The sequence below is a fragment of the Peromyscus leucopus genome, chromosome 2, assembly GCF_004664715.2.
Source record: "Peromyscus leucopus breed LL Stock chromosome 2, UCI_PerLeu_2.1, whole genome shotgun sequence".
In the NCBI taxonomy this organism is placed as follows: domain Eukaryota; kingdom Metazoa; phylum Chordata; class Mammalia; order Rodentia; family Cricetidae; genus Peromyscus; species Peromyscus leucopus.
In genome coordinates this window covers 133,079,943-133,099,894 of record NC_051064.1, presented here as the reverse complement: position 1 = coordinate 133,099,894, position 19,952 = coordinate 133,079,943, and the positions used below count along the sequence as shown (strand labels likewise).

The following is a 19,952-nucleotide window of genomic DNA, read 5'->3' as shown; positions in this document are numbered from 1 at the left end:
GACTACCAAGTGAGTTCCAGGAAAAGGCGCAAAACACAGAGAAACCCTGTCTCGAAAAACCAAAAAAAAAAAAGAAAAGATGTTTAACCGGGCGGTGGTGGCGCACGCCTTTAATCCCAGCACTCGGGAGGCAGAGCCAGGCAGATCTCTGTGAGTTCGAGGCCAGCCTGGGCTACCAAGTTGAGTTCCAGGAAAGACACAAAGCTACACAGAGAAACCCTATCTTGAAAAACCAAAAAAAAAAAAAAAAAAAAAAGGTATTTCTACAATGTATAGGAATTTTCTTATTAATAAAAAAGGGTCCATTAAAGAGGAAACCATCTGGGCTAGAGAGATGGCTCCATGTTAAGAGAATGTACTGCTCTAGCCGGGAGTCTAGTTAGTGAGAAAGAGGAGGGTTTATATGAGTGAGAATTGTTGAAACCAAGGTTGGATAAAGCACAGGGACAAATAGCCAAACGAATGGAAACACATGAACTGTGAACCAAAGGCTGAGGGGTCCCCAACTGGATCAGGCCCTCTGAATAGGTGAGACAGTCGATTGGCTTGATCTGTTTGGGAGGCATCTAGGCAGTGGTACCGAGTCCTGGGCTCGTTGCATGAGTTAGCTGTTAGAAACCTGGGACTTATGAAGGGATGCTTGGCTCAATCTGGGAGGAGGGGACTGGACCTGCCTGGACTGAGTCTATCAGGTCGATCTCAGTCCCTCGGGGGAGGCCTTGCTCTGGAGGAGGTACGAATAGGGGGTGGGCTGGGGGGAAGGGGAGGGAGGGGGCAGGAAGGGGGAGAACAAGGGCATCTGTGGCTGTTATGTAGAACTGAATAGTATTGTAAAATAAAATTAAAAAAAAAAGAGAGAGAGAGAATGTACTGCTCTTGCAGAGGACCCAAATTTGGTTCAAAGCATCTCCATTAAGTGGCTTACAACCTCCTATTACTCCAGCTCCAAGGGATCTGATTCTTTTCCTCTGGGCTCTGCAGGTACCTACATGACCACATGTGCACACACATAATTAAATAAAATTTATTAAAGGGGTGAGACATGGCTCAGTGGTTAAGAGCACTGGCTGCTCTTCCAGAGGACCAGAGACAGTTGAGGGCTCACGACTGTCTGCAACTTCAGTCCAAAGGGATCCAACAGCTTCTTTCTAGCCCCCTCAGGCACCAGGCAAACACATGGTGCACAGATATACATGAAGGTAAAATACCCTTACCTGTTAATTTCTTTAAAAAATTTTTTTTTCAAGACAGGGTTTCTCTGTTTTAGTCTTGGCTGTCCTGGAACTCACTCTGTAGACCAGGTTGGCCTGGAACTCACAGAGATCTGCCTGCCTCTGCCTTACTAGTGCTGGGATTAAAGATGTGCACCACCACCATCTGGCTCTTTAAATTTTTTTAAAAGAAGAAAACTAAATTTACAATTATCCAACAGACCTTGTCACACAAAAAAGGAACAAATTTCTTTCATAGCTAGAGATGTTACTGTGCCTCTCCTAGCAGTTGATGGAACAAGCCAACAGCACACCAGACAGGATGCTAATGATTGCGCAACACAATAAACCAGCTTGACCTGATTGGCATATTTAGAACACTACACTACACCCAACCACTACGTAATGTACATCGTTTTAGGTTTGTCTGCTTTGAGGTGAGGCTTGCTATATATGTAGCCCATGCTGCCCTTAAACGTGTAATCCTCTAACCTCAGCCCCATAGTGACAGTGCTGGGATCATAAGTGTAAGCCATTGGGTCCTGCTCATGAGACACTGTTTTAATTTTTCTAAAAAAAGTATCTATTTTTTTAATGTATATGTATGTTTTCCCTGTGTGTATGTATGTGCACTGTATGTGTGTACTGATGCCTATGGAGGTCAGAAGAGGGCATCTGATCCTCTGAAACCAGAGTTGTACATGTTTGTGAGCCACCATGTAGGTGCTGGAACTCGATCCTGCATCCTCTGAAAGAGCAATAAATGATCTTAACTGCTGAGCCATCTCTCTAGCCCCTTATTTTGTCTATTATTAGTGGGAGTGTGTGCTATATTTTGGGAGTCAGTTCTCGCCTTCCACTATGTGAGAGAACTCAAGTCTTCAGTCTTGCTCAGTAAGTTTTTACCCACAGAACCATCTCTCTGGCCTTTTTATTTTTGATTTAGGATCTTACTATAGTTCAGTGTCCTGGAACTCACTCTGTCCCAGGCTGGTCTTGAACTTCAAGTAATTCTCCTTCCTGAACCTTCCAAATGCTAGATTATAGGTGTGCACCACCATATTTTGTATAATAACACACACTGTTGTGTATATGGAACGTAATGTAAGTGTGGATGAGTTTGAGACAAGTTTGATCTACATCAGTGGTTCTCAGCCTTCCTAATGCTTCAGCCCTTTAATACAGGTCCTCATGTTGTGGTGACCCCCCACCATACAATTATTTTCGATGCTACTTCATAACTGCAAATTTGCTACTGTTATGAATCATAATGTACCTGTGTTTTCTGATGGTCTTAGGTGATCTCTATAAAAGGGTCATTTGACCCCCTCCAAAGGGATTGAGACCCACAGGTTGAGAACCATTGGTCTACAGAGTTACAGGACAGCCAGAACTACACAGAGAGACCCTGTTTCAAAAAACCAACCAACCAACCAGGCCTATTCCTCCTTTTAATTTGAATGTAGTGGAGACTGGGAAGCACAAGGGCAGGAGGCACCTCACTGCCCCCATGGGAATGCCTTGCTGAGCAGAAGCTCTACTGCATGGGGTCTTACAGCTTCCTCGACAAAGGCAAAAGTCTGAGCCAGGAAAGGTCTGCCTGTGTCTCTTTTAACTTGTGTGAGGTTTCCAGATAATAATCTGGAAATGGGGTAACAAGTTTGGACTGAGACCCCTGAATATTTAGTCTTTTCTTTTTCTCAGCTTCATGCAGGGCCGTGTGCCAGTGCCACACTTAAGAGCTTCAGCCCTGCCCTTGTGTTTTTGAGACAGGGTTCCACTGTGTAGCCCAAGCTGCCCTGGAACTTTTGATCTTCCTGCTTTTGCCTCCTGGGTGCTAAGATCATAGGCGGATGCCATCACACCTGGCTGGAGAGTTTTAAAAAGATTCATGGTTGCACTTCCAGGAGATCTTGTATATTATAAAGGCAGTTGGGCTGATTCTAAATATTTGGACAAATGTGAGTCACTGAAATAATATGCAGTTTGTCATTGAGAGTAGGGAGGGGAGAGGAGAGGAGGAAGAATAGAAATATGAGTAAAGCCGGATGTGGTGGCTCACACCTGTAATCCTGCATTTGAAGGAAGACCATAGAGGATCAGGAGTGCAGGGTCATCCTCAGCTACAAATGAATTCAAACCCAGCCCAGGCTGCTTAAGACCCTATCACATAAAACAAGCAAACATAAAAATACAAAGATAGATAGATGAATAAGTAAATGTTAACATGGATGAATGAATTGGAGGACATAAAATGCAGGGCTGGGTGTGGCTTCACCCCACTGCATGAACTAAGGTTCTGTTCTTCTAAAACATTTGACAGATTTAGGTAAATATGAAGAGAGAAGCAAAGAAAACACTGTTTCTGTTGGGCGTGGTGGCTCACGCAGAGGCAGGCGGATGATCTCTGTGAGTTCGAGGCCAGCCTGGTCTACAGAGCGAGTTCCAGGACAGCCAGGGCTACACAAGAAACCCTGTCTTAGGGGGGTGGTAATTGAAAAGTAACAATAACACCAACCTAGAGTGTTAAAAGGAGATAATTTTTCTTCAGTACATGTGTTAAACTCTTCCTGCCCCCAAACATTGTTTGCTCCTAGAATGAATTAGTTTCCAAATGTGTGTATTGATGCATTTCTGTAAAGCAGCAATTGCACCTTAATCCCAGGAGTGAGTCCACAGCTTTTTCTTTCCTTTAGACTTCTCCAGAGAACCCTGGGACAGGAGGTGGAGTGAAAGGCTGCATTGTGTCGCTTTCCTGCTTTTTTTGTTGCCTTCCTGCCCTGCCCCTTGGCTGCTGCTTTCTCTACCATTAAAGCACTGCACATGTTGTCCTTGTGAGGCCCTGGAGACTTTTGATCTCAGTTCTGAACTTGTAGTGTGTCAGCCATGTTTTGTGTTAAATCCTTAATATCAAGGGTTTCCCTAAGTAATAGGGTGATGGCAAAGTAGAATCTCACCTCTGCTCTCCCTATTTCCCTTCATTTCAAAGCATCTTCTTTCTAATGCACCCCCCAAACTAAGTCCCAAAGTTATACAGTTTTTTTTGTGTGGAGAGAAAAATCGGATAAACAGATCCAAGGTGTCAACACTTGATGAAGTGCCCTCCCCTGAACTGTCTAAATCCTGGAAACTTCTGGGAGGGAGTACTATTTAACAGTGACTCCTTAGTGATGGAATTCCCTGCTTCAGGGATACAGAACTCATGCATATTGAGAGGACATCTACATTGTATATGCTAAAAATGTTGACCTGGTGGTCCTCATCATTTCACTGAATTTTTCTCTTAAGTGATCCAGGTTGGTTTGGCTCCTATAGAGATCTAAAGTGGACCTTTGCTGTCCATGTGATATCCGGAGTGTGACTTGTCTGCATGATTGTTTATTATTGTCCCATCCTTTCCAGCTGCCGCAGGAAGAAAGGGGACATTTTTAGAGGTTATACAGGACTAATAAGTTGGCCGTTTCTCCCTGCTCTCCTCCATGTACAGAAGAAGCAGAGCAGCCCTCTGGAGATCCAGGCATGGTCCTGGATGGTGTGGAAGCAGGGGACACAACTCCTCCCACCAAGAGAAAAAGCAAGTTCTCAGGTTTTGGCAAGATCTTCAAGCCATGGAAATGGAGGAAGAAAAAAAGTAGTGATAAATTTAAAGAGACATCAGAAGGTAAGATGCTAAGATTTAAATACGTGTTCTGAGGGGTAAGGGTGGAGTGCTTGCCTAGTTTGAGCAAAGCCCTGGGCTCTTCTGCCCTTATATAGCACAGAGGCCCTGGTACACTTGTGTTCTCCTGTGGTCTCTGCAGAGGGGAGGACCAAGTCATTCTGAGTCATATATTGAGTCATATAAATTGGCACCCACCATGAGAACATGTCTCAATAAAATAAAATAAATATGGCTTCTAATTTTGAGAGTCCCCTGTTTGTGCTGAGGAGTAATTGAGCAGGTAAAGCACGTGATGCAAACATGAGGACCTGAGTTGGAACCCCCAGAACTCACATCAAGCCAGATTTGGTGCACATACTATTATAAGCCAGTGCTTCTGTGGGGAGATGAAAGGCTGAGACAAAGAATCGCCAGAAACCTGGGGCCAGCTGGGGCCAGCTGGCATGCAGTGGGGGAAGAAAGCAAACACACCCAAGAAACCCAGCTCAACCAAAGTGGGTAAAAACTGATACTGGAGGTTGACCTCTGACCTTCACGTGCAGACCATGTCCTGCTTGTGCCCTAGTGTGCTTGCACACATATTCATACAAATTGTGTACACACACACACACACACACACACACACACACACACAAAAGAAGAATAATTCCCTGATTTAGCTGGGCGTGGTGGTGTAGGCTGTGGTCCTAACACTTAGAAGGTGGAGGTATGAAGATCAAGAATTTAAGGATATCCTTGGTCAGTCTGGGTTATATGAGGCAAACCATAACAACAAAAGGGGGGAATTCTATTAAGTAATTTATTGTTAAGTTGATTAATTTACCAGACAGTCTAATGTAGCAGGGTATCCTTGTAATCTTTATATAGCAAGGATGATCTTAAAATTGTGATTCTCCTGCCTCTGCCTTCTGAGCACTAGGATTACAGGTATGTGCTATATCTCACTTATATGACGATAGAGATTAAGCCAGGGCTTTGTGCTTGAAGGCACACACTCTACCAATTGAGCTTCCTATTTTAGAAGTATCCAACTTTTTCATATCTCCCTAAACTTCTGCAACCTCCTACTTGAAGAGTCCATTCTTTTAGATTAGGCTAATGAATGGTCCTTCATTGAGCCTTTACTCTCTTTTGCATTTTGTATTGAGGATTAAGCTTATGAACCTAAGGTAGGATACATACTAGGCTAGGCAAGTGCTCTACCACTGACCTACAGCCCTAGCCATCTTTTTCTGGTTGGTTTTGGTTTTTTTTTAGGCGGGGCCTCAATTGGCCTGCTATCTACTTTCTTTCTTGCCTGAGATGGCCTCATTTGTAATATTTATCCTGCCTCAGCCTCCCAAGTGCTATGGTATGGACTATGATGTCTAGTTGTTGTTTTTTAAACTACAGTTTGTTTGTTGGGTCACAGCAAAATGGGAAGCCTAATACAATTTGCAAAATCTGTTCTTTCCTTCTACCATGTGGATTCCAGGAATCAAAATCCATCTATCAGGCTTGGCAACAAGTACCTTTACCCACTGAGCCATCTTACTGGCCTTCCTATATATATTATTCCTATATATTTATATTTATTTATTTTAAGAGATTTATTTGTTTATTATGTATACAGTGAGTGTTCTGCCTGCAGGCCAGAAGAGGGCATCAGATCCCATTGTAGATGTATGTGAGCCATCATGTGGTTCCTGGGAATTGAATTCAGGACCTCTGGAAGAACAGCCAGTGCTGTTAACCTCTGAGCCATCTCTCCAGCCCCCATTTATTTTTTATTGTGATGCAGGTTTTCACTATATTGCACAGACTGCCTTAAATTAACCATGACAATCCTCCTGCCTCAGCCTTTGGAATAGCTGAAATTTACAGGCCTGTTTCAGCAAGGCTGGCTGACACTTGAATTCTATAGTCTCATTCCCAGGTTGTATTTTGATGGGATTAAATCTGTTCAGTAAAGACAAGCTTAGTGTTGCACACCTGTTACCTCAGTACTTGAGAGCCAGGAGTGCCATGAGTATGGGGCTAGCCTGGGCTACATAGTGAGTTCTAGGCCAGTCAGAGCTGTATTGTAAGACCCCCTCAAAAATAAATCTGAAAATAAAAGAACCAAGTGGGAATACGCAGTGAGACTCTGGAGCAGCTGTCTTGTAGCAGATCTAAGGTGCTTCTTTTTTCTTTTCCCTTAGCCCATGTCCCATCAGCATGGCTCATCTGTAAAAGCCTTACTATTGAAGCCCTCACTGAAGCTGCAGACATGTGAATATGGCCCCTTTGGGAGATGATACTTTCCCAGCACAGGAAATAAATGAAGATGTTTTGTTGTTTGATTTTTTTATATGTAGTTCTAGTTGTGGAACCCAGGGCCTTGAACATGCCAGGCAATCACTACTTTTGATCTAACACTCAGCCCCAGCAATTAATTTTGTTTTGTTTTGGTCAGAGCCTTGCCATGCCCTAGATGGCCTAGCACTGTGTAGCATAGGCTGTCCTCAAACTCTGCAGAATTCCTTAGCATCTTCCTCTCAAATGGTGATGTTTGTTTTGTTTGAGGCATTCTTGTGTAGCCCATGCTAGTCTATGTAGCTGAGGCTATATTGGAACTAATCCTCCTGCCTCTACCTGCCTCTACCTGCCTCCACCTCCCAAGTGCTAGGATTACATGTGGGACCATCCTCAGCTAAGTTTTTAAATGTAAAGGTAGTTTCCCTATTCTCTTTTTCCTTAAGAATATAAGAAATAGGAACCATTGTACTAAAAGAAAAAGAAAGAAAAGAAAGAAAGAAAGAAAGAAAGAAAGAAAGAAAGAAAGAAAGAAAGAAAGAAAGAAAGAAAGAAGAGAAAAGAAAAGAAATAGGAACCACTTTATTTTTTAATACTTACAATGCTAAGAGTTATGTTGACCTTCCAACTGCCACATTTCTGAGTTCTGTTTTCCAATTTAATGTTAGTTTTAGAGCGAAAAATATCTATGCGAAAACCAAGAGAAGAGCTGGTTAAAAGAGGGGTTCTATTGGAAGACCCTGAGCAGGGTGAGTTCCACACGATCAGCATATGCCTGTCTCTACATGTGGTCTTTTGCTGGGTCTCACCAGGGGTTTGAATTTTCTTCCTGTGCTTTACTCTCACTGAAGTTATGGTGGAGGAACATTTTAAAAATGATTCCCTATTTCTTCCTAGGTATCTGGCTTCACTCTTAAGCTGTGAAATAGAATGATTGGTGAAGGGTCCTGGGAGCAAAGATTCCATGTGTGTCTTCCTCCAACTTGTCACCTGCATTGGTGACAGCTATTTCAGATTGCCTGTTGATAGTTTGGACCAAATTGCCATCACCTCCATGCTCATCTTACAATGATGACTCATTGACATTTTAGTACCCATTGCTAGTTAATGATGTTGAGACTGTCTTGTGTGGCTGTTATAAAGCAGTGGATTATAAATGTAAAACACAGTATTATACCTTGATTTATTTCATTTCTCTTCAGTTTCATAGACGGAACAGTTTACTACTTTTGTGGAATTGCCATCTTGCTCTCTTCCTCTCCTAAAAATAAGAAGATGGCTCAGTGGTTAAGGGTACTTGCTACTCTTACAGAGGACCTGGGTTCAATTCCAAGTACCCACGTATATCTTACAGCCATCTGTAACTCCAGTTCCAGGTGACCTAGCACCCTCTTCTGGCTTCCCCTGCCACCAGGCAAGCACGTGGTGCACTGCTGTGGGATCCTTCTGTACACTGTGAATGTGTGTTGCTCTCATTGGTTAAGAAAAAGCTGACAGGCTGGCAGTTGGTCAGGAAGTTAGGAAAGCCAACCTGAGAATGATGGGAAGAAGGAGGATGGAGTCAGAGAGACACCAGCAGACACTGAAGGAGCAAGATGCCAGAGCACTGGTAAGCCATGGGCCACATGGTGATGCAAAGATGAATAGAAATGGATTAACTTAAATGTAAGAGCTAGTTAGTAATAAGTTTGAGCTACTAACCAAGCATTTATAAGTAATATTAAGCCTCTGAGTAGTTTTTCAGGAACTAGCAGGCAGGAGAGAACCATCCATTTACAGTGCACATACATGCATACATGCAAACAAAACACTAATACACTTAAAAATCAGCAACAAAAGATTTTTAAAAATTAACCAGGTGGTGGTGGCGGCGGCAGCGCACACCTTTAATCTCAGCAGAGTAAGTGGAGGCATAGGTGGATGGATCTCTGAGTTTGAGGCCAACCTGTTCTATAGAGTGAGGTCTAGGACAGCCAGAGCTACACAAAGAAACCTGTCTCAAAAAACAAAGAACAGAACAAATTTAAATTAATAAACTTAAAAGTACAGTACTAGAGAGATGGTTCAGCAAGTAAAGGTACTTAAGGGAATTGATAGCCACAAGTTGTCTTCTAATCTCAGTATGTGCTGTATGACATACGAGCCATGCACATACATACCCATGCACATGCACACATCCATAAATAAAAGTAATAATTTTAAGGCTGGAGAGATGGCTCAGAGGTTAAGAGCACCGACTGCTCTTCCAGAGGTCCTGAGTTCAATTACCAGCAACCACATGGTGGCTCACAACCACTTGTAATGAGATCTGGTGCCCTCCTCTGGCCTGCAGGGGCACATGCAGGCAGAATACTGTATACATAAAAAATAAATAAATCTTTTAAAAAAAAAAAGTAATAATTTTAAAAAATAATTAAAAAGCCAGGCATGATGGCACACACCTTTAGTCCCAGTACTTGAAAGTCAAAGGCAGATGGATCTCTGTGAGTTCTAGGCCAGCCTGATCTACAGAGTAACTAGACTAGCCGAGGCTACCCAGTGATAACTCACTCAAAAAACGAAAAGAAAATAAAGTACATCTGGTCATAGTGGTACATACCTATAACCTCAGGAGGCAGAGTCAGGAGCATTACTAAGTTAAAAACCAGCCTGGTGTACACAGAGAGCTCTAGGCCAGTCGGGATAGATGGTAAGACTCTGTCTGGAAAAGCTAGTTTAATAATTAACCAGTTAATTAATTTAATAAAAATACACCAAGGTGTGGTATGTCACACCTATAATCCAACAACACTAGGAGACAGAGCCAGCTCAATCCAGTTCAAGGCTAGTCTAGGCTGAGTATGAGACCTTGCTTCAAAACAAATAATTAGTAAAAAATGCCTTACAGTTTCTTTAGCTTTAGAGATATATTTTATTTATGACTTGGCTTTCCTTCAATACTTTAGTCCAAACTCCACTGCTTACTGGGCATGCTTGAAGGATACCATCTAATCTCTTAGTGGGCGGTGATATGTTGGCTGACAGGAGCTGGTCTGTGAGAAGTTATTGGACTAATCTTAAAAATATCAAAAGATGCCGGGCGGTGGTGGCGCACGCTTTATCCGCATCGGGGCAGAGGCAGGAGGATCTCTGTGAGTTCGAGGCAGGAGGATCTCTGTGAGTTCGAGGCCAGCCTGGGCTACCAAGTGAGTTCCAGAAAGAGAAAGCTACAAGAGAAACCTGTCTAAAAAAAAAAAAAAAAAAAAAATATATATATATATATTATATATATATATATATTATCAAAAGATGAGAATACATGTGTATGCACACACAAATAAAATAAAACAAATCTTTAAATGACATTACTCTAATCATTACTGTGGGAAGCAAGGAAAGACACTAATACCACCCTGTGACAAGGATATGAGACTTTCAGTCCCTGACCTCACTGTTTTTTCTTTGTTCTCTCTCTCTCTCTCTCTCTCTCTCTCTCTCTCTCTCTCTCTCTCTCTCTCTCTCTCTCTCTCTTTCAAGTTTATTTATTTATTATGTATACAGTGTTCTGCCTGCATGTATGCCTACACACCAGAGGAGGGCACCAGATCTCATTACAGATGGTTGTGAGCCACCATGTGGTTGCTGGGAATTGAACTCAGGACCTCTGGAAGAACAGTTAGTGCTCTTAACCTCTGAGCCATCTCTCCAGCCCATTTTGCTCTCTCTTTTTTTAAAAATATATTTTAAAAATATAGTTACAGATCTTTATGTATGGGTGTTTTGCTTGAATATATGTCTGTGCACCATGTGCCTCCCTGGTGCCCTTGGGAGAGTAGAAGAGTACATTAGATCACCTGGAACTGGAGTTACAGACAGGTATGAGCTGCCGTGTGGGTGCTGAGAATTGAACTCAGGTCCTCTGCAAGAGCAGCCAGTGCTCTTAACCACTGACTCTGGCCCCTGACCTTACCATTTTTAGCTTTGTCTTCTAAATAAGTCTAGGAGAAAGAACTTCAGGCACTGGGGATGTTTATCTAATTACTCCATGAAAGATCTCACTTCCTTTTCCACGGCCGTGTGTGATAATCAAAGGCTTCCCACCGTTCCAGGCTAGTGGCCATCCTTGTAGTTTAGTGTGTAGGGAATCTCTGTGTATATCATGTTAGCGTGGATTCACCCTTCTCGCCCCCAGGCTCCCCTCAGTCACCCCCTGCTGTTTTTCCATGTACAGTGAAATAGTAGTTTCTCTTCCTTTTCCTGTTCAGTCATTGCCTGTCTACAACCCTTCCTCCTAACAGGTTCCAGAGCCATCCTTCTGCAAGACAGACAACATTACACCTCCCTGCTCCTTCTAATCCTTGGGATTCTGGTTTCATCCAAGATTTATTTCTAGCTTCTTTATGCATGTTTAATAATCTTCAGCTCAGTCCCTGCTTGCCTTTACAGTCCTACACATAATCATTGTAGTCCTACTCACAACCGTGAATACCTAGTCTCTAATACTGTACTCACTGCCAGTCCCTGATCATAATTTTAGCCTTTATATATTATTGCTTCTTTTTTAAAAGACTTAATTTTTAAATTATGTATATGTGTCTGTGTCAGGGTTGTGTGCATATGACGGCAGATGCCTACATGGGTCAGAGGTGTAAGATCCCTGGAGCTGTAGTTACTGGTTATTGTGAGCTGCCTGGCATGGATGCTGGGAACTGAACCTAGGTCCTCTGCAAAAGCAGAATGTGCTCTTAACCATTAAGCCATCTTTCCAGCCCCTCCTATTGTCTTAATTTAAATAGTCTATCTTTTATCCATGTGGTGGGCTTCTGTTCCTTTTTCAGAACCTACCGCTTTCTGTGGTGCTTCCCCAAACCCTTTCCCACCCCAGAAGAATGGAGTTTTGATCTTCATTCTTACTATAGCCTTTCTATCACAAGTGTCCTTTTCCTCCTCAGTGCTAGGTGTAGGTCACAGGGCCTTATATATGCTAGGCAAATATTCCATGGAGCTTTACCCCCACCTTAACATTGTCATATGTATGTATGATAGATTATTTATGTAGCACGTTACTTGATGTAGTAGATAATAAGTTACCTTTTGAAATAGGAACTACTTATTTCTGCTCCAGATAACACAGATTTCAATAAGAAGCCTATGTATTAGAAAAAAGGCGGTAAGAGAGGTTAGAAACCGCCAGCTCTTCCCATCTGGCCTTGCCAGGCCCGTCACTTAGCTCTTTTCTTTGTCTTCTTGCAGGTGGTGAGGAGCCAGGAAAGCTGAGCCATGCCACATTAAAGAATGGCCACACGACCCCCATCGGGAGTGCCCGGTCTCCTAGTCCAGTCCTAGTGGAAGAAGAGCCAGTGAGAATATCCAGTCTTAGGAATCTTAACCCAGAAGAGGATCCAAAGAAGAGGCTCGGTAAAATGGGTGTTTGAGTTTGAAAGCCACAGACTGTTCTCATTTTCCTCAGGGCTGCAAGAGAAGTCAGGTGGAGGCCGAGAGGAGGGTTTGTGTTCTTGAGAAACTGCGTCTCCTCTGCTTGTTACTAAATTATGATTCTTTCTCTGCCTCTTTATTTTTTCTTTGTTTGTTTGTTTGTTTGTTTGGAGACAGTGTCTCTATGTATAGACCAGGCTGGCCTCAAACTCAGAGATCTTCCTGCCTCTGCCTCCCGAATTCTGGGGTTAAAGTCATGGGACACCACACCCACTTCTCCATCCTCATTCTTTGCCACAGAGTCTCACTCTGAAGCTCAGGCTGGCCTTGATCTCATGGTGGTCTTCCTGACTTAGCCTCCCACATGCTGGGTTTCAGATGGGAGTCATCACACTTAGCTCTCCTGTAGGATTTTGTCAAGCTCCACATTTGTGTTCTCCCCAAGGAATTTTGTATGTGTTTTTATGGGTACAGGTCCATATGCATGTGGGTGCTAGAAGTAGCACTGGTGTCTCCTTTTTGTTCTCCACCTTTTTACTTTTTCCCTTTTTTGGGGGGTGGGTTTAAAATTTATTTTTTATTTTTATTTATTTATTTTTTTGGTTTTTTGAGACATGGTTTCTCTGTGTAGCTTTGTGCCTTTCCTAGAACTCGCTTTGGAGACCAGGCTGGCCTCGAACTCACAGAGATCCGCCTGCCTCTGCCTCCCAAGTGCTGGGATTAAAGGCGTGCGCCACCACCGCCTGACTTAAAATTAATTTTTTTTAATTTAATTTAATTTTGGTTTTTCAAGACAGTTTCTCTGTGTAGTCTTGGCTGTCCTGGATCTAGCTCTGTAGACCAGGCTAGCCTCAAACTCAGAGATCTGCTTGACTCCTTCAGTTCTGGGATTAAAGGCCTGTGCCACCACCGCCCATCTTATTTATTTATTTTGAGACAGCACTTCTTACTGAACCCAGAGCTCACTGCTAAGCTAGAATGGAAGGCCAGTAAGCTCCAGTGATCTTGTCTCTGCTCCACCCCCAGCACAGCTCTAGGGTTAGAACCTAGCTTTTATGTGAATGTGGAGTGGCGCGTTTATCTAATTACTCTTTATCAGTCAAAACTCAGGAGTCTAATAGCAGGGTCAGAACCTGAATGATCAGAGAAGCGGTGCGGTGGAGAAGTGACCAGTGACCTCCTATCTCTTTCCTTCCTTCCCACCCCTCCCTACTACTTCCTGTGTCTGTCTGTCCTCAGTCCTCCAAAACCTCTATGGTTAATTTTGGTCAGCCAGTAGCTAGCTCTGCCCTCCGATCCGAAACAAACTTTATTGTCAATCTCAGTGTGCAATCAAAGCATCACACAACAGTAGAGATCTGAACTCAGTCCTCATGCTGGTGTGGCAGGCACTTACCTGACGTGTCCTTGGTAGTAGGCTCTTGAAGGAAGCATCATTACCCTTACTGAGCCTCTCTTCTGGACACTCCCTAAACATGCTACAGGCAGCTGGAAAGTGGTCTGTAAACTAATTTGTAAATTCACTGATGAAGTTGGTTGTAGATGTGTTCACACTTTCAGTCTCTTCCTTTTGAAATCCTCTTTTATGGCACAGGCTCCACTGGAAGCCAGCCAAACTCTGAACAGAGTCTGCTCCTGAGCACGCAGCTAAGCAGCCTCTGCTCCCCCCAAGAAGACTCTCGTCCTCTTCTTACGAAGCAAGCGAAGGGCAAGCAAAGGAGGCTGTGTTTGGCAGTGCCTCGAGGTCCGTCTCCTCCACTTCTGGCTCTACCACCATGACACCTGCTGTCACCACTGCTGCCCCAAACCCCACAAGGACTGCTCATCCCTCTGTCGCCCCTGCCCCAGCCCCCAGGACTCTGCTGCTTCCTGCTGCCGCCGCCACGGCCAGCACTAGCATTACCGCCCCCCCTGCCAAGCAGCCCCCCATCCCCCCTCCTAAACCAGCCCACAGAAACAGCAACCCTGTCATTGGTGAGTCCTTGGATTTGGGGTGGGTGTTTGGTTTGGTTTGGGTAGTTATTTTATTGAATGACTGCTAGATTACTGATTGGGTCTGTGAAAGACTTTTCTAACTCTTCTCTTGGAATATTCTCAATATAGAAAAAAGTTTTAGAGCCAGGGAGTGGTGGCGCACTCGTTTAATCCCAGCACTTGGGAGGCAGAGACAGGCGGATCTCTGTGAGTTTGAGGCCAGCTTGGTCTCAAAAAAAAGAAAGAAAGAACAAGACAAAAATGGCCATGAATTAGAAACGTCAGTAAAATTAAGTTGAAATATGGGGAAATTAATATGTTTTATTATATAAGTATTACAAAACTAACTTTAACATTGCTTATTTATTTATTTGATTTTAGGTTTTTTTTTTTTAAGATCTATTATGTATTCAGTGTTCTGCCTGCAGGCCAGAAGATGGCGCCAGATCTCATTACAGATGGTTGTGAGCCACCATGTGGTTCCTGGGAATTGAACTCAGGACCTCTGGAAGAGCAGCCAATGCTCTTAACCGCTGAGCCATCTCTCCAGTCCCTTGATTTTAGTTTTTCAAGACAGGGACAGGGTTTCTCTGTATAGCCCTGGCTGTCCTGGAACTCACTCTGTAGACCAGGCTGGCCTTGAACTCACAAAGATCCACCTGCCTCTGCCTCCCAAGTGCTGGGATTAACGACATGTGTCACCATCACCTGGCTGATAATTACAGTTTTGAAAATTTAAAAAGAATATTCCCTAGAACTAGGCATTGGTGATACTTGGGAATGTGTCAGGTGGTAGGGGCAGGAGAATCATGACTCAAGGATATCATCTTTGGATATGTGAGTTTGAGGCCAGCCTGAGCTACATGAAACTCTGTCTCAACTCCTCTCTCTCTGAAAAAAACAAAAACAGCAGTAAGAAAAAAATCCATTACCTATAGTTGATGGACTGGATATTGAAGGCAATTGACCATCAATGGTGAGACCTTTGGTCTCACTGAGGAAATAAGAGTAATGGCAAGGTTTACAAGGGGCAAGGTGAATGTCTCATCTGCTTTAAACTATCAGTTCCTTCTCTAAACATAAGTCCAGTAGCTAAAATGATAGTTTTGTCAGTGTCCTACCTTGTGATTCAGTGTCCAGTACAGTATCTTCATGCGAACTACAGAGGCATTTAAGTAGTACTGATAACATCATGTTTTCTCTCGGGGAGAGTTAAAGTGCTACTCTTGCCAGGTGTGGTGGCGTGCTGTAAACTGAGCACTCAGGAAATAGAGACAGGAGAGTTTGCCAAAGCTGAGACTGCCCTGGTCAGCATAGCAAGTTCCAGCTCAGAGTCTGTAGATCCTGTCTTAAAAATAGATAGATAGATAGATAGATAGATAGATAGATAGATAGATAGATAGATAGATTTTTAAAAAATGATGGTAAAGGAAGCCAGGCCTGCTAGAACAGGCCTATGATTGATTTCAGCTACTCAGGATTGCAAATTCAAGGCCTACATGGTCAGTCTTAAACTTCGTGAGATCCTGTCTCAGAATGTTAAAGAACAGTGAGGGATAGGGATAGAGCTGGCTGGTGTGCGTGTGTGTGTGTGTGTGTGTGTGTGTGTGTGTGTGTGTATAGTTCTAGCCTAGTTGGGACCACTACAAAATGAAAGCAGGGAAGTGTATCAGTATATGTTTATAGGCTTAGTAAATTACTTTGCATTTCCTAAAGACTTGCTTAGATCTATTTTCCTATCATAATTGCACTTCATACAAGAATTTTCCAGAAAGGGAAGGAAAAGAGAAAGCTGTTACTTGTAAGTGTTTCAGAGCTAATGAAAGTGTAATTTTTCAGGAAAAACAGTATTAGGCTTAAAGTTCTTGCTAATGATTGCACAGCTAATGAATAAAAAGTATCCTCATTAAGACTCTTAATGTCACTCAGCTGGGTGGAGTGACCAGAACCTTATCAGGCTTCCAGAGTAGCGTTGGACAGACAGGTTGGAGTAGCACCATAGGAACAGGATCATCACAATAGTGACACCTTAGTGATGATGTTGTCCTGACTTAGCTCTGAGGAACCTGAGGAGCGTTCACATGGACTTTCAAAACCACCTTGGGCTGTAGTGAATGATTGTATCTGTTATATGCAGAGGCAATTAGAAATGCAGATGTTGTGACTCACAAGGTTGTAACTAATGTGGGACAGAAACTCACCTCTGATCTAGACAGTGTGGTTCTCAGGCTGTTAATGGAGTTCACCTAGAAGGTCCTCATGGATGAGGGAACACTGATCCCAGAGGCTCTGATGTCAGCCCAGCCTAGGGCCTGTGAGTCTGTGAATAGATTCACAGAAGATACTCATGCTGCTAGTCCTGGAACAATTTGATATGCTCCGACTCGGGGACGGTGCTGTTTCTTAAGTTTTGGTAACACCTAAAATAACTAACTGGCTGTGGTGCTCCCCACCTATCATCTCAGTACTGGGGAGGTATGAGTTTAAGGTCATCCTCGGCTTCATAGTAAGTTCAAGAATTGATAGCCCAGAGCAACAGGCCTTGTGACCTAAGACAGGTTTTTATTCCTAAAACAGGAACATTATTCCATGACAGGTCCTCACAGAAGAAAAATGGATAAGTCAGAGTTTTTATTAAGATTAAATAGATAGGATTTAAAAGTTAGACCTTATTCTAAAATTAGTGACCTTCCTAATGCTTTGATTCTAAAGTACCGTTTCTGTCAGAGAAAGATTATGATCACAAATGGTTTACTTAGTATCAGCTGTTACTTAGAAATGATAGGCTGGGTTGCGGGGGTGGGAATCTTTGGAGAGATGACTCATCAGTTAAGCACACTTCTGGTTCTTTTAGAACTAGTGGGGCTGATGTCCTGTAGTGTTAGCTCCAGGGGACCCAGTGCCCTTTTCTGGCCTCTGTGGGCACCCCCACACACAAACATATAAAAATAGAATAAAGCTCTAAAAGTAGAAAAAGAAAAATCTCTTAGGACCCAGGAAAGAGCTCAGTCTGTAAAGTACATACATGCCTTTGCAAGCATAAGGATCTGTGTTGACCCCTAGAATTCACCTTAAAAAAAAGTTGGTATGATGGTGCCCTGTGAGTGCTAGGGAGACAGGCAGTGTTATGAGGCCCTGGCCGGTTGGGCCAAGGTGCGTGGCACGGTGGGACATGCCATGAATATGCGGTGTGGGGCTGCAGGGTGAAGCGGTGGAAAGTTACTCATACCATGCAGACGTGACATCCACATGGCGAGTTTTATTATTAAAGGGAGAGAGGAGAGAGAGGGAAGGGGAGGGAGAGAGGGAGGGAGGAAGGAAGGTATAAGCTCACTACATTGAGAGGTGGGGGAGGAGGGAGGGAGGGAGAGGAGGGGAGGGAGGGGAGAGGGAGAGTGGGGAGGAGTTTTTTCTTAAAGGGGACTTGATGATGTTATGACGCTGGGCTGGTCCCCAAGAGGCGGTTCAGAATACTCACAGGCAGGTGGATTCTTGGGATCACAGGCCAGTCAGTCTAGTCTAATTGGCAAGCCTTGGGTCTCAGTGAGACTATCTTAAAAAACAAGATTAAAGCCAGGTTGATGAGTTCCAGGCCAACCTACAGGCTACATAGTGAGACCCTGTCTCAAAAAAATTTAAGCTATTTATTTCATCAATTAAAAATTAAAATGCTCAAAAAAAAAAAAAAAAAATAGCCGGGCGTGGTGGCGCACGCCTTTAATCCCAGCACTCACTCGGGAGGCAGAGGCAGGCGGATCTCTGTGAGTTCGAGGCCAGCCTGGTCTACCAAGTGAGTTCCAGGAAAGCTAAAGCTAACAAAGAAACCTGTCTCGAAAAAACAAAAAAAAAAAAAAAAAAAAAAAAATTAAAATTCTCACCAGTGTGGTGGAGGGCACGCCTTTAATCCCAGCTCTTGGGAAGCAGGTCTCTGTGAGTTCTAAGCTAGTCTGGTCTACAGAGCAAGTTCAGGACAGCCAGAGCTGTTGTTACACAGAGAAATCATGTCTCGAAAAACAAAAACAAAATTAAAATGCTCAAATATGGTCTTATTGTGAAGGTACACACCTTTAATTCTGGCACTCAGGAGACAGAAGCAGGCAGATCTCTGTGAGTTTGAGGCCAGCCTGGTCTACAGAGTGAGTTCTTACACAGTCAGGGCTACCCAGAGAAACTCTATCTCAAAAAAAAAAAAAAAAAAAAAATCTTGTTAGAGGCCAGTTTTATTGTAGATGGAATAGCTAACTGCTATTCTTATCTTTGTGTATCATGTACAGGGGTTTTCTAGATTGTCCTTTTTATTTGTTTGAGGTGCGGTTTCTTGTTTGTTTCTTGTTTTTATTTTTATTTTTCTGGCAAGGTCTCATCTGTAATCCAGTCCTTGAAATCACTATGTAGCCAAGGATGATCTTGAACTCCTCATCCTCCTCTCATATCTGAGACTAGACACTCACATTATGTGTCAGTTATAATAAGTGATATGACAGTCCTGGACTAGCTCAGTCTTTACTCTGAGTGTATTCGTGGAATGAGATTAGGGGAAAATGACATTTTATTTGAAGAAATTTATAGATTCCTTGAGAACATTGGATAGACTGAAATAAAAGATTCAGATAGATGATTAGAGGTTGCTCATCAAAAGAACGCCTCTTTAATTGGTTCACAGGTTAGCTTCTGTATGATGTGATGGCCCACTTCTTACATAGATTAATGCCTGAGTCATGTGGGCTCTGGGAAGATCAGTAGGGATATATGCTGTCATGATATAGAGTAAGAGCGTCTCATAAGCTTGTATCGAGGGCACACTGTGTGTGTGTGTGTGTGTGCTTGTGAACATGCTGCTGATGGAGGCCAGAGTTGTCAACCTGACAGCAAACCCAGAGTGTAATGCACAGGGAACATGGACTTAGTGAGGGGCCGGAAGAGGCATGCAGACTAACAAAGGGCCATGGGGAGCGGAGGATGGAGTAACGGTCTAATGTTACCAGGTCATGTTTGTTTGTGGAATGACCTTGGGCAAGTTACCTAGTGACTGGCTTCAGTTTTGTTTTGGAGGAAAAGAGAAAAAAAAGATACTTGTTTTCCCTTGTCACTCAGGGGTACTGGAGACTTCAGACATAAAGATAGTTCTGTGAGATGGCTCAGTGAGAAAGGTACTTAAGGCCACCAAGCTTGACAACCTCAGTTTGATCCTCATGACTTACTTGGTGGAAAAGAAGAACCAATTACCCCCGAGTTGTTTTTTTGTTTTTTTTTTCAAAGCAAGGTTTCTTTGGTAGCCTAGGTTGGCTGTCCTAGAACAAGCTCTGTAGAACGAACTAGCTTCAAACTCAGAGATCCACCTGCCTCTGCCTCTAAGTGCTGGGATTAAAGGTGTGCGCTGCCGCCGCCGCCGCCGCCGCCGCCGCCACCCAGCAATT

At 43.3% G+C, this 19,952-nt stretch overlaps 1 protein-coding gene across 1 annotated transcript in view; it reads left to right on the top strand.

The window, feature by feature from the left end:
• Phactr4 (phosphatase and actin regulator 4) overlaps nucleotides 1–19,952 on the top strand; it is an 85,600-nt gene that overhangs the window by 43,262 nt on the left and 22,386 nt on the right. The window contains 5 exon segments of the mRNA XM_028888122.2: nucleotides 4,699–4,872; nucleotides 7,815–7,895; nucleotides 12,379–12,543; nucleotides 14,156–14,182; nucleotides 14,185–14,535. Of these exon segments, the coding sequence (XP_028743955.1) occupies nucleotides 4,699–4,872; nucleotides 7,815–7,895; nucleotides 12,379–12,543; nucleotides 14,156–14,182; nucleotides 14,185–14,535 (798 nt within the window).